At 39.5% G+C, this 14,222-nt stretch overlaps 1 protein-coding gene across 5 annotated transcripts in view; it reads left to right on the top strand.

The window, feature by feature from the left end:
• Window positions 1–14,222, top strand: part of LOC140476318 (phospholipase DDHD1-like) — an 80,982-nt gene that overhangs the window by 11,940 nt on the left and 54,820 nt on the right. For all 5 annotated transcript variants that reach the window (XM_072568738.1, XM_072568737.1, XM_072568739.1 and 2 more), the window contains one exon: window positions 12,381–12,554. In XM_072568738.1, the coding sequence (XP_072424839.1) occupies window positions 12,381–12,554 (174 nt within the window). The remainder of the gene's footprint in view (window positions 1–12,380; window positions 12,555–14,222) is intronic.

The raw sequence follows: 14,222 nt of genomic DNA, 5'->3' as shown, positions 1-14,222 counted from the left end.
CATCTGTCGTGCTTGGGGATCATATTTACTCATGTCTTTCAGATGTTTGATCTGCAGAGTTTTAATATTAGTCTTCAATTCATTTGATTAATTCCACAATCTCTGATCTAATTTATAAAAGTATAAGTTATTTTGACCTTAGTCTCCTTCAGCTCCTGCTCCAAATTAAAACAATTGCTTTTCCTTTATTCCCTGAAGGTATCAAAAAATGTGACGGGAAGGGATGAAATGGGATCATTGGTAACCTGGGAAGTTTCCTGAAAAATATTTATTCTGTCTGTACTTCCTTAACAATTGAATGATATATTTATGATCAAATAGAATATGGATAACATTCATAACTTTAATGTTTTTGTAATTACTGAATAGATTATATTTAATTTGAAGATTAGATTCCCCATCTTGGGAATTTTGTATTTACTGGCCACCCCTACTTATCCAACCTGGTTTCCCTATGACTCCAGTCTGACGCCAACATGATTAGATTCCCTACAGTATGGAAACAGGCCCTTCAGCCCAACAAATCCACACCGACCTTCCGAAGAGTATCCCACCCAGAGCCATTCACCTACCTTATATTTACCCCTGACTGTGGGCAATTTAGCATGGCCAATTCACCTAACCTGCACATCTGGAGAATGTACAAACTCCACACAGACAGTCACCCAAGGCAGGAATCGAACCCGGGTCCCTGGCACTGTGAGGCAGCAGTGCTAAACACTGAGCCACTGTGTCGCCCCTCTTAACAGCCCACTGAAGTGTTACTCTGTTGTGTCAAATCACCGAGTTTCAAAGAGGCAGCCATCAGTATGTACTCAGGGATAGGTAAGAAATGGTGTTTCATACAATAGCTGCGTCCCAAAAAATATTGTCCTTTAGAGCCCTCATATGGCACTTCTGCTGTGGTTTTAAAGTGGTATGTGTGGATTAGCCTTTCTTGTACAAAGTCCTATCTTATTCTCCTCCTATCACGTTTCCAGTGCTTTTTTGCTGAATGAAAATCATTCTCTCCTGTCTTTCCTGCTGAAGCAGAGATTTCTAAAATCACGCAGCCCTCTGAGAGGAAAAATATCTCCACACATCTGTTATAGAAGAGTGATCCTAATTTTAAAGCATTGCCTCCTAGTTCTGGACTTATCAACAAGAGAAAACATCCTTTCCATGTCCACCTTGTTGAAATCATTCGCAATTTTGTTTACTTCAATTAAGTCACCACTCACTGTTTCTAAGATTCAGTGTAAACAAGCCCATCTGTCCAACTTTTCCTCAGGTAACCTTCCAGGTATCAATCTCATAAACATCCTCTGAACTGTCTCCAAAACATTTACAGCCTTCGTTAAATTACGGAGACCAAACTGACCACCGTATTTGAGATGTATTCTTGCCATGATGTATGCACTTGGGCACCAAGATTAATGCTTTGCAATCTTTTTTCTCATTGTGACTACATTTTAATGGACAAACGTTAGCACAACCTCAGAACTGCGAACATTGGAGCTAGGGGGAGAGTGTGATACCTGAGAATGGTTGGTGGTTAGGGGAGCAAGTGAGAGACCTATGAGAGTGGCAGACGAGAGAGCTGTTTAATTCACAGGGTTTATAAGTAAAAGGCATCTATTTTCCCTTCAGGTTTTTTTAAGGACATGGTTCAGCCTACACAATCTGATCGTTGGGCACATTATTTTCAAGTAATGGGGCCTCGTAACTGCTAGCACTTAGTCGAAGCTCTATGGCAGCCATTGCAGTATCAGAATCCACAACCTCAAAATATTAACTGGCAATGCTACTAGACGCTGTGGCCCACAGTTTCAAAGCCCTGATCTGGATTCTCCTGCACCTCAAAGAAGTAATTCTTTGTTTAAGTAAGAGTCACGTTTTTCAAAGTGAACAACTTCATGGTTTCCCACATTATACCCAGTGTCTGCCAGATTTGTCTGCTCACTTAATCTATCTATATTAGTCTTCAACCTTATGTCCTCATTAAAACATACTTTCCAACATATCTTTTAACATGCCTTCAGTCGCCTCACCTAAGTCATTGATCTGAATTTTAAAAAGTTGAGGCCCCGGCATAAACACTTTTGGAACCCTACTTGTTACAACCTACCAAGCAGAAAAAGACCCATTTGCATAAATTCCATAATTCCGTTATTTGTCAGCCAGCCAATCTTCTGTCTATGCTATTATGTTACCCTTGTACTCTGAGATCCGACTTTTGTGTAATAGCCTTTCATTTGGCACCCGATCGAATACCTTCTGGAAATCCACGTATTAGACTTAAGCGGAGTTCCTCTTTATCTATGGTACATATTACTTGCTTACAGAACTTCAATTAAGTTGGTTAAACATTATTTTCCTTTCACAAAACTACATTGAAAAATCCAAGGTAATTGGAATGTGTCAGTGTGCAGTTATAAACACCTAAATGATTGATCCTAAAACCTTACCCACAGTAGACATCAAACTAACTGCCTATAATTTTCAATTTCTTCTTCTGTCCTTTTTTCTAAAAGAAAAACAAGGTTATATTTGCTACTTTTCAATCTGATGGAACCTTCCTAGAATCGAGCATATTTTGGAAAATTAGTACCAAAATATCTTTACCTCATTAACCACCTCTCTTAAAATACAAGGCTGATGCCTAATCAGGACCTGAGGAGTTTGTCAGCCCGCAGTTCCATCAGTTTGCACAATACCACTTCCCAAGTTACTGTAATTCCATGAAATTCCTCTCTACCTTTCATCTTCTGATTTACAGCCAATACTGTAAATAGATATTTTTAATGTGTTATCGTGAATCCCGTTGGCAAAATGTTTATTCATTTCATCCATTTGTTTTATTTGTTTATTTTATTCATTAACTCCCATTCTTACCCTGTAGAGGACAAACACATTGTAGATATCAGAAGATGAAAAAACAGAAACTCTTGCTTTCCACTTTTACAGAACTGAAGACAAAATCTGATCCGTACTGCACAGTTGATTTCCTCTTACTATTTTCACTACAAAATTCAATATCTAATTGTGCATTGGTTGAATATGTTGAGATTGTGAGGACTTAGAGTCATAGAGATGTACAGCACGGAAACAGACCCTTCAGTCCAAATTGTCCATGCCGACCAGAAAACCCAACCCAATCTAGCCCCACCTGCCAACACTTGGCCCATGGCCCTCCAAATCCTTTCTATTATATACCCATCCAAATGCCTCTTAAATGTTGCAATTGTACCAGCCTTCACCACATCCTCTGGCAGCTCATTCCATACATGAGCCACCCTCTGCATGAAAAAGTTGCCCCTTAGCTCTCTTTTATTATCTTTCCCCTCTCACACTAAAGCTATGCCCTCTAGTTCTGGACTCCCCCACCCTAGGGAAAAGACTTTGTCTATTTATCCTGTCCATGCCCCTCATGATTTTATAAATCTTTATAAGGTCACCCCTCAGCCTCTGATGGTCCATAGAAAACAGCCCTAGTCTTTTCACTCTCTCCCAATAGCTCAAATCCTCCAACCCTGGCAACATCCTTGTAAACCTTTTCTGAGCCCTTTCAAGTTTCACAACATCTTTCCGACAGGAAGGAGACGAGAATTGCACACAATATTCCAACAGTGGCCTAACCAATGTCCTGTACAGCCGTAACATGACCTCCCAACTCCTGTACTCAATACTCTGACCAATAAAGGAAAGCATACCAAATGCCTTCATGATCCTATCTACCTGTGACTCCACTTTCAAGGAGCTATGAACCTGTGCTCCAAGGTCTTTGTTCAGCAACACTCCCTCGGACCTTACCTTTAAGTGTATAAGTCCTACTAAGATTTGCTTTTCCCAACTGCAGCACCTCGCATTTATCTAACCTCCATTCCTGACCTTTCTTCACTGCAGCTATTTTAGCACTGTTCATAGTATTTGTGATGCTTTTTTTTCTTTCCGATGTAGAATACTTACACTTGTCTGCATTAAATTTCATCTGCCAGTGATCATCCCACTCATCTAATTTATTTAGCTCAATCTATACTTACTGGGATGATTTCTTTGATTTGCTGCCCTGCACAGTTTGATTTCATCTGCAAATTTGATCTGTTTCCATTGAGCTGCTACTATCAAAGCATTGACGTAAATTAGAAACAGCAGTAGTCCCACTACTGAGTTCTAACGTACTCAGTGTCCCACTCCTTTTACTGTTACTCAGTCAAACCTGTATCCATTATTTTTGGCATTTTGGCAAAGGTTTACCCCTAATCAATCCTGTTGTTTACACACAACTGATGATAATGGATTTCAGTTCTCTGCATCTGTTTTGTCACCCTTGTTTGAATATAGATCCTGCATCGGCTTGAGGTAATTACCCTTTGTCTCTAAAGGATTTAATTCTTTCAAGTCTTATCAGTTTTTTAAAGAATTTCCATTGCATTCACACTAACAACCTGAATTTTGATGTGATCATTTTTTTGGGGGAGTACAGGGCAACGGAGGCGTATGGTGTCTGGACTGGACGTGTTCTTCATGTACTGTAATTGTTTGAAGAATGTAATCATTCCAGTATATTCCCTACTTTTTAACATTCTCACCTCTTCTGCTATTGTAGTGTTGAAATTACTTTTTGCTCTACTGCATTTTGCCTCTGCACCTGTGTTTTTATTAAATCTCTCTTTCTTGCTGACTACTCTTTCAACTAGTTTTTGAACCATTGACATTCGTCCCAGTTAGTCCCATCTCCCTGCAGGATATAAATATTTAAAATTTGTATTTAGTTCAATTTTTAATTATTTAGGTAACATTTAGTCTTTTTCAAAGTTATAGGTGTTTTCTGATCAGCCTGTTTGTAGATGTTATTACACCCCTCTGGAGCAGGTAGAGATAAGAACATAAGAACTAGGAACAGGAGTAGGCCATCTGGCCCCTCATGCCTGCTCTGCCATTCAATAAAATCATGGCTGATGTCTTCATGAACTCAGCTCCAGCTATCCGGCCACTCACCATAACCCTTAATTCCTTTATTCTTCAATAACCTATCTATCTTTGCCTTTAAAATATTGCTTCAGTAGGCAAGAAATTCCATTGATTCACAATCCTTTGGGTGAAGAAGTTTCTCCTTATTTTGAGACTGTGCCCCCTAGTTCCACTTATCAGTGGAAACAACCTCCCTGCTTCTATCCTATCTATTCCCTTCATAATTTTATATGTTTCTATAAGAAACATATAAAATAGTGTGGTGACTATGATGCCAAACAAATCCAATCTGTATGCACATGGTCTGTATCCCTTTATTCCTTGCCTGTTCATGTCCAAATGCCTCTTAAACATTGCTATCATATCTGTTTCTACCACCTCCCTGTCAGCACGTTCCAGTTACCTACCACCCTCTGTTTTAAAATAAATCTTGCTTTGCACGTCTCCTTTAAACTTCCCACTCTCACTTTAAAGCTCCCCCCCCCCCCCCTTCTAGTATTTGAGATTTCCATCCTGAGTAAAGTACTCCAAATATCCACTCTATCCATGTGTATATTATATTCACATCTAATATACTTCTATCAGGTCATCACTCAGCCTCCAATGCTTGAGCAAAAACAATCTAAGTTTGTCCAACTTCTCTTTGTAGTTAGTACACTCCAATTTGGGCAATACCCTGGTAAACTTCTTTTGCATCTTCTTCAAAGCCTCCACATCCTCAAAGTATGATGACTTGAATCATGCACAAAATACTTTGTGTGGCCAAACTAATGTATTACACAGCTGCAACATGACTTGCCAACTTTTATATTCAATGCCCTGACTAATGAAGGCAAGCATGCCATGCAGTATGCCTCCTTTACCACCTGATCCACTTGTGTTGCCACTTTCAGGGAGCTATGGTCCCCTTACTTGAGGAATGTTGTTGCATTGGAGGCAGTTTAGAAGAGTTAACTAGATTGATTCCAGGGAGAAGCAGTTTGTTTTATAAAGAGATTTTAAAAAATTAGGCTGCTTTGGAGTTTAGAAGAATGAGAGGAGATCCAATTGAAATATATAAACTGCTAAAAGGAATTGACGATTGACAGTTATAGAAAGAATGTTTCCTCATGGGCAATTTAGAATGAGAGGTCGTAGTTTCAGGTTAAGGGGTAGCAGATTGAAAACAGATGAGAATCTACTTCTCTCAGAATTGTAAATCTGTAGTAGAAACTGAGACATTGAGTAAATTTAAGGATAAAATGGACAGATTTTAATTAATGGACTGTAGGATATTGGAAAGTGGAGTTGTGGCCAAGAAGAGATCAGCCATGATCGAATCAAATTGTGGGTCAGGCTAAAAGGGCTGAATTGCCTACTCCTGCTCCCAGTTCTTGGGTTCTTGCATCTGTCCAATGTCAGTTCTCCTGTACCTGTAAATGCACCAGCAATGCCTAAGTTGATTATGGCAAAATGTAGGAGAAATATTGCAAACTTTCGAGAAACGTGGAGGAAAATGGGAGCCCCTCAGTTGTGCATTGTTGTCAGGTTGCAGAGCTGCTGAGTGCCACAACCTGAAGGTCCAGGGTAGGTGCAAATCAGACAATAATAGGCCATTTGCAGCAGTTGGTAGGTGGAACACCTTTTGTCCATAAGACTCTTGTAAAAATTATTTTGTGGAATACAGGAGTTGCAGGCAAGACTGACTTTTATGGCCTCTCTCCAGTTGTCCTCGAGCTAAGTGCCTTGCATAGATATTTCAGACCATAGTTAAGTTTCAACTACATTGCACTGTTGTTGTTTTTGTTCTTAAAATCTAATGGAAAGTTACATGTATTGGAATATTTAATTATGGTGAACTGTAGATATTTACTGCTTTTTGCTGTTCAGTTTCCTATTCCAATGACTGTGAATGAAAAAGTTTAGAACTTCTTTAGATGTTACTTATTTGCTTTATTCAGGGGATATTTTACCAATCTGTTTTTTATGGCAGTTGAAAAGATTTACATTTTTACTTTTTAACAGTGTTAGGACAAATGTTACAACATTTTATTGTATTGCCAGAAATTATGCATTTAAGTTAGTTTAACCTGTTGATAGAATCATAGAATCCCTACAGTGTGGAAAGAGGCTTTTCAGCTCATTTAAATCTGCACCCACCTCTGAAGAACATCTCACTCAGACACACATCCTCCCATCCAATCCCTGTAATCCCGCATTTACCATGGCTAACCCACCGAGCCTGCACATCCGTGGACATTATAGGGTAATTTAGCATGGTTAATTCATCTAAACTGCACATCTTTGGACTGTGGGAGAAAACCAGAGCACCTAGCAGAAACCCACACAGAAAATGTGCAAACTCCACACAGACAGTCACCCAGGGCTGGAATCAAACTCTGGTCAATAGCACTGTGAAGCAACAGAGCTAACCACTGAACCACCCTGGTCTCTTTTTATGTGGAATTATTTACTGTTAGTAATAAGTAGTTATTAGTCTTAATTAGTGTATGAAAAGCATCTTAACTGAATTATGTCTCTGGGTGGCCACTGCTATACAGTAAGATTACCAGTGGATGATTTCAGTACACAAAACAATGGCAATCTCTCTCATTGAGTTGGTATCTTCAACATGCTTTATTTCATTAGTGCGTTGCAGATTATGTAACCCTGCTCAGTCTAGTTAGTTGATTTGAGATGAAACCAATTTGATTTTGATTCTCCAATGGGATCTAGAAAATGATGAGTAATCTTTATGATATAGGGCTCAGATGAATGGTTTTAGTTTAAATAAAAGGAGTTGTTCAGACACAGTAGTTAGCACTGCTGCCTCACAGTGCCAGGAACGTGGGTTTGATTCCAGTCTCGTATGACTTTCTGTATGGAGTTTGCACATTCTCCCTGTGTAGGTTTCCTCTGAGTATCCTGGTTTCCTCCCAAAATCCAAAGATATGTAGGTTAGGTGCATTAGTCAGGAGTACATGTAGAGTAATAGGGGAATGGGTCTGGGTGGGATACTCTTTTTGGAGGGTCGGTGTGGACTTGCTGGGCCGAAAGGCCTGTTTCCACAGTGTAGGGGTTGTGATTTATGAACAGAAAAATTTGAAGCAATATTTGTGTGTGTGGAGGATTTTATATTCCGTGTGCTTGTTGCTCTTTTAATTTGTGATTTATGACTTCATTTAGTTAACTAATTTGTTTAAAAATCTGTACAAAGTAGCCATTTTAAACATTATTATGTAACTACTCTTGTGCTTAATATTGCAAGAATACAGCCTAACCTATAGACCTATGGTTTGTTGTGGGTATGTGAGGTACATGTCTCAGGAATTAAATGTAGTAACGCCTACATGCTGCAATGCCCAATTTGGTGTTGCTTGAATTTCGGTTTGTGCTAGCATATATCAATACAATATAAATAATAGTTATTAAACTCACACTTATCTAAATGAAGTGTTTGTAACTTTCCATCCACGGTCGCCATGTCGATTAGGTTTACTGACCAGGAATGATTCAGAGTTCAACATGAAATGGAGTGTTCGGGGTTTATGATAAATAGAGCAGTCTCAATATTAGCTCTTTCATAAGTCATTTTTGACCAAGGGTTTTATTATATTTTAAAGTACTAGCTGCCAGAAATGGATTAATTTGTATTGTCAAGTAAATGGGGAAGTAATTTGGCAATTGAGAACATTGGTGGTACATGTTAACCGACCGGAGCAGGGTGCAGAATCTTCACCCGAGCATAAAGTGAAAACGAAATTGCAGAACTCCAGGGAAAAGACAGTCACATGACTGTATAGCTCTAATATAGAGCTGGAATGGACACAATGGGCCAGATGGCCGCCTTATATGCTGTAAGCATTCTTTAATTTATAATGGTTCACAGCAGTTCAGTCAATGTGTGAACTGCTCTGCCATTGAGAAGATATCCCCATCTATGAGCTGATTTGGAGGCACTTGAAATCTGGCAAGTATGAACTAGCAAATGAGCTTCATTGTCAAAGTAATAATGGCGTACACAAGTACTATATGAATGTAGAAGCTTTCTTCATTGTCTTTACCAAATAGTGACATTCAGAAATGAGAGAAGAAAATATTCTGCATGTTATCATTGAGTTTGCTTGCTGATTGGGAAAGTTCTTTTTTCTGAGCAGCAGAATTTTGTTATCTACAGTAACTTGCTTTTCTAAAATATTGCCAATGTACAGAAGATGGCCCCAAGTGTTTCATATTAAGAAGTCAGAGGCAGATGGCAAACAGCAGGTGGGAAATATAAATGTCTAGTAAACAAGATTGATTTTTTTCCGTTGCTGTGTGAATAGCTCTTTGCATAGTTTGTTATTTTAACATTGTAGTTACAAATTTGCGAGGGGGAATTTGTACATTTATGATAGTGAGAAATTCTAATGCAGAGAATTACAACATAACTGGGAGATTTTGACACGAATAAAATGCTGAGTAAAGTCCACCCATTTTGCAGCACCAGTATGCCTGAGCCTCAACCGAAGAATACTACCATCAACTGCACTAGTAACGCAGGGTGGCACGGTGGCTCAATGGTTAGCACCTACCTGAGATCCAGGTTTGATTCCAGCCTTGGGTGACTGTCTGTCTGTGAGGAGTTTGCACGTTCTCCCTGTCTGTGTGGGTTTCCTCCGGGTGCTCTGGTTTCCTCCCACCATCCAAGATGTGCAGGTTAGGTGAATTGACCATACTAAATTGCCTAGAGTGTTCAGGGATGTGTAGGGTAGGTACAGTAGGGAAACATAGGGTAGGGGAATGGGTCTGGGTGGATTACTCTTCAGAGGGTGGACTTGTGGGCCGAAAGGCCTGTTTCCACACTATGGATTTTATGATTTATTTTTCTCTCTGGGACGTGGGCATTGCTGGCTGGGTCAGCATTTATTGCCCATCCCCAGTTGTCCTTGAGGTTGGTGGTGAGCCACCTTGAACCACTGCTGTCCACGTGCTGTGGGTTGACCTACAATGCACTTAGCGAGGGAATTCCAGGATTTTGACCGAGTGACAGTGAAGGAATGGCAATGTATTTCCAAGTCAGCATAGTGAGTGGCTTGAAGGGTAACTTGCAGGTGATGGTGTTCCCATATATCTGCTGCCCTTGTCCTTTTTAGAAGGAAGTGGTTGTAGGTTTAGAAGCTGCTGTCTAAGGACCTTTTAGTGAATTTCTGCAGTGCACCTTGTAGATATGACACTGCTGCTACTGAGTGGCAGTGGTGGATGCTTTATTCTGGGTTGTGTCAAGCTTCAAGTGTTGTTGGTGCTGCACTCATTCAGGCAGAGTATTTCATCACACTGTGTCTTGTCAATGGTGGCTTTGGGAGTCTGGAGGTGAGTTACTCACTGCTGTATTCCTAGCCCCGACTTGCTCTTGTAACCACTGTAGTTATGTGGCAAGTCTAGTTGACTTTCCAGTCACTGGTTAACCTCAGGATGTTGATAGAATGCCAACTCTCTGAGACGAGCAATTAGTTAATATAACATAGAGCAGTACAGCACAGTAACAGGCCCTTTGGCCCATCATGACTGTGCCAACCATGATATTCTAAACCAGTGCCATTTGCCTGCACATGATCTGAATCCCTGTATTCTCCATCTGTTCATGCCTGTCTGAATGTCTCTTAAACTTTGATTACATTTCTGCTCTATCACTTCCCCTTGCAACACATTCCAGGCACCTACTACCCTCCATGTAAACAAAAAACTTAAACTCAAATATCTCCTTTAAACTGCCACCCCCCCGCGCCCCCCATTTACCTTAAACCTTAAACCTTCACCCCTAATGACACTGACCTTCATGTAATCTGTCACTTCAACACAGTATGTTCCCTGGCTAACATCTGTGTGTCGGGCTTACTGCAGTGCTCCAGCAAAGCTGGAAGAACAACATCTCCTTTTCTGTTGGGGTCCCTGTGGTCTTCAGGACTCCTTATCAAATTTTAGGGCCTTAGCACTTCCTCCCATGTCCTTCCTCCAATCCTCACACACCAGACCTTGTCATTACACGGGCTGCTACCACAAACAACCTACTGTCAGCTGCTAATGGCCCGCATTAGCAGCTGTTGATTCTTCAGGGCTGACTACTACTAATTCCTTTATCTGCCCATTCACCGTTCTCCTTCTCTGGGTCATTTTCTTCTCCCCCATCCTCCAACCCATCTTCAGCATATACAACCTTTTCCTAACTACAATCAGTTCTGAAGAAGGGTTAATGGACCTGAAACTTTAACTCTGCTTTCTCTCCACAGATTCTGCCAGACCTGCTGAGTTTTTCAAGCAATTTTTGTTTCTGCAATTCTTTTGGCTTTTTTTTCAGTTAGTTTCTTGTTGATTGAAAATATGCAAACTCGTTTGCTGTTAGATCCTTGAATTTTGCAGATTGAGAAGGCTTTCACCTCAACAGGCAGGTCAAACTTGAACAAGTTAGAGGTGAAAGCCTAGTGACCATAAACAACTGCATCAACAAGACTCCTTCATTGATTGATTGTATTTTATGGGCAAGGTGTTAGTGCACCAGTTTGCTGGATAAAGGTAAACAATTTGAAAATAACAGATTGAATTTTACCGGGCCCAGAAGGTGGGCCAGGAGGCATGAGGAATCAGGGAGTTGGGTCAGATTGACACCCCAGCACGTGTTGTCGCTGTTGAGGCATTTTACTGATGGCATGCTGTCACCCCAAGTGAATGAGTTGTGTGCAAGGAAGAAAGGCAGCACCTATGGCTCTGATGACATCCATGAAGGGATTTGTTCTCCAGCCCTGAGCCTAATATTTCTTTTGCCCCGTTAACTAAAAGAGGCTTCCTGAATTTCCTCCAAGAACTATCTCTCTTGTTGGTGTTGCTAAGCATTCAGAGTTCTGTGATTGTGTGAAAACATGGTGATCCTGCCTACATTCCATCTTTAATTGGATGGAAGGCCCACAGGCAGCCAATTAATGAAGCTGCCTGAGATAACATTATTACTGTGGCATCTGTGTCCCCACTGGCTTGGTAAAACATTTCTTAACACTATTCAGTGAAAGGAGGCTTCTCCTTAAATGGATCTCTCTGTAGCTTGAAAATAAACTGTTGATCTTGCTGGAATGCCAGAATAGTCAGTACAACTTAACAACAAATGTCTGTCTATTTATTAAAAAATGAAGTAATGTGAGAAAATTAAAATTAATAGAAAATGCCTTGCTATTTTAATATTCTGTTCAGCACAGTTTAGTTTCAAACTCTGTTTTTCTCCCTCATCCTCTCTTCTGTCTTCCATTGTTCCAATAACATGAAACTAACAGAAAATCCAGAAAGCACCCAGCAGATCATGCAGCATCTGGAGAGTAAAACAATCACAAAAATTTGTTCTACTGGTGAATTTAAGAAGGAATGTTCAGAGATTTTGTTTTCTGCGATTAACTATGTTTGTGTTGTCCTTCGCTTTGCAGAACCCGATAAGATTGTAGTCATGCGTGGCCAGTGGTTTGTTGACGGTACATGGCAACCTTTGGAAGAAGAAGATAGTAATCTCATTGAAGCTGAACACCTAAAGCGTTTTCGTGGTCAACAGATGCAGGATGCATTTGAACTGGATGTAGCTAAACCCATGGATAGTAAAGATGGTAAGACAAATAAAGCCTGTAATCCCAACTGCAGTTTCACAATGCATTCTTTCTAAACTAATGGCTGGCATTTTTCAGCCTTGTTTAATATTTGAATACACAGTAGCTATTCATTATTATGCTATGAAATGAGAAATATTATATTTGAGAACCACAACTCTGACCTTTGAATGTATTACGAAGCTGAAGGTTGACCTGTTTCATGTAAGACACTAAAATTACTGCAGGGCCGTGGCTGTGACTATTAGTGGGATCTGCACATTACTGGCAAGACTAAACTGTAATTCTGAATCCCTAATTAACTCTGAAAAAGACAGTGGAGAGCCCTTGAAATGTTCATTTGGGAAAATGCTCCCATTGTGTTCTTTGAGCAGAATTTCACCCATTGAAACTAAATTACCGTTAATTTGTCAGTCAGCGTGGTGTATGACATAGAAGGAAAATTGAAGACTGGTTTCCAAGGCTGTCTGGAATCTAGTAACAGTCATGAAACAGGATTATTTTATTTTAGTCATATTTTTGAATTAAAATAAGATTACTTTCATCCTATACTTTAGTAACTATCGAGGAAAGCATCTTTTGAGATCAGCAAAGAAATTACATAATGTATTCCCTAACTTTGCATCCAATTTTGTTCTTACTACTTACCCATCTAACCAGATGGGTCAAGGGTTCACATACTCACTGCCATCTTTGTCAGTGCTTAGCCAATAAATTAACTAAGTCTTATTTAATTTTGCTTAGTTTTACTTTAACGTTTCTTAAGTAAAAAGTAACACACAAGCTACAGCAATGTTTGAAAACTATAGAAGTTTGCAGGCTCAATAGAATTCTAAAACTGTACTATTGATGAAAATAAGATGAAGATCTTAAATAAACTTACAGAACAAATAAAAATGCACTATTTACTATATTTCACCATAATCACTCCATGTAAAAAGGGATATTATTGTAAACAAATTGTGATCTTTTGCTGCAGATATCTTCCCTAGTTCAGTGCTGTTATTTACTCCTGTTCAGTAATCTGGTTGTCTGTTTCTCATAGACATTGACTCCCACTGCTCCACGTCTACTAGTGTGGTAACAGCGTCCGGGACTGTAACAATGCAGCTCCTTCATTCTGGACTGGGTCTACCTCACTTATGCATATACATTCCTCCAACTTCTCTAAATACGGACTGAATTAACACTAAATACGATGTTGGCTTAATTTGCATGTTGCTTTATTTTTTAGTAGACAAAACCTCGAATAGAAAATGCTGGAAATACTCAGGTGGCATCTGTAGAGTGAACAAGTTTGTTTCAAATTGATGTCCTTTAACTTCTGAGGCTCTTCAGCCCCCATACTACATTTAAAAAATTGCAAAAAACAATCAATTAGTTTTTTAAATTTCAATAAGTTTTAATTGGATTACATCTAAACACTGGATCTTTTTGACGATGATTCATTTCAAACTATATCAACTTGTTTTCTATTTGCATCTCTTTAGAAATGATGGGGCAACTCCTTAAATTTGTTTTTGACTTTCAACAGGAAACTCTTTTTGTTTTGAATTATTTTTATGAGCGGGAACATTATGAATCAAATCAATTGTGCATGGGACTAAATTCTCACACCACCTTTAAAACCTAAAGATCAATCCAAAGCTCTTCTGTCTAATTTGTGAA

Source organism: Chiloscyllium punctatum, chromosome 4, assembly GCF_047496795.1.
Source record: "Chiloscyllium punctatum isolate Juve2018m chromosome 4, sChiPun1.3, whole genome shotgun sequence".
Lineage (NCBI taxonomy): Eukaryota > Metazoa > Chordata > Chondrichthyes > Orectolobiformes > Hemiscylliidae > Chiloscyllium > Chiloscyllium punctatum.
Note: the sequence above shows the minus strand (reverse complement) of the source record. Positions and strands in the feature narration are given on the sequence as shown.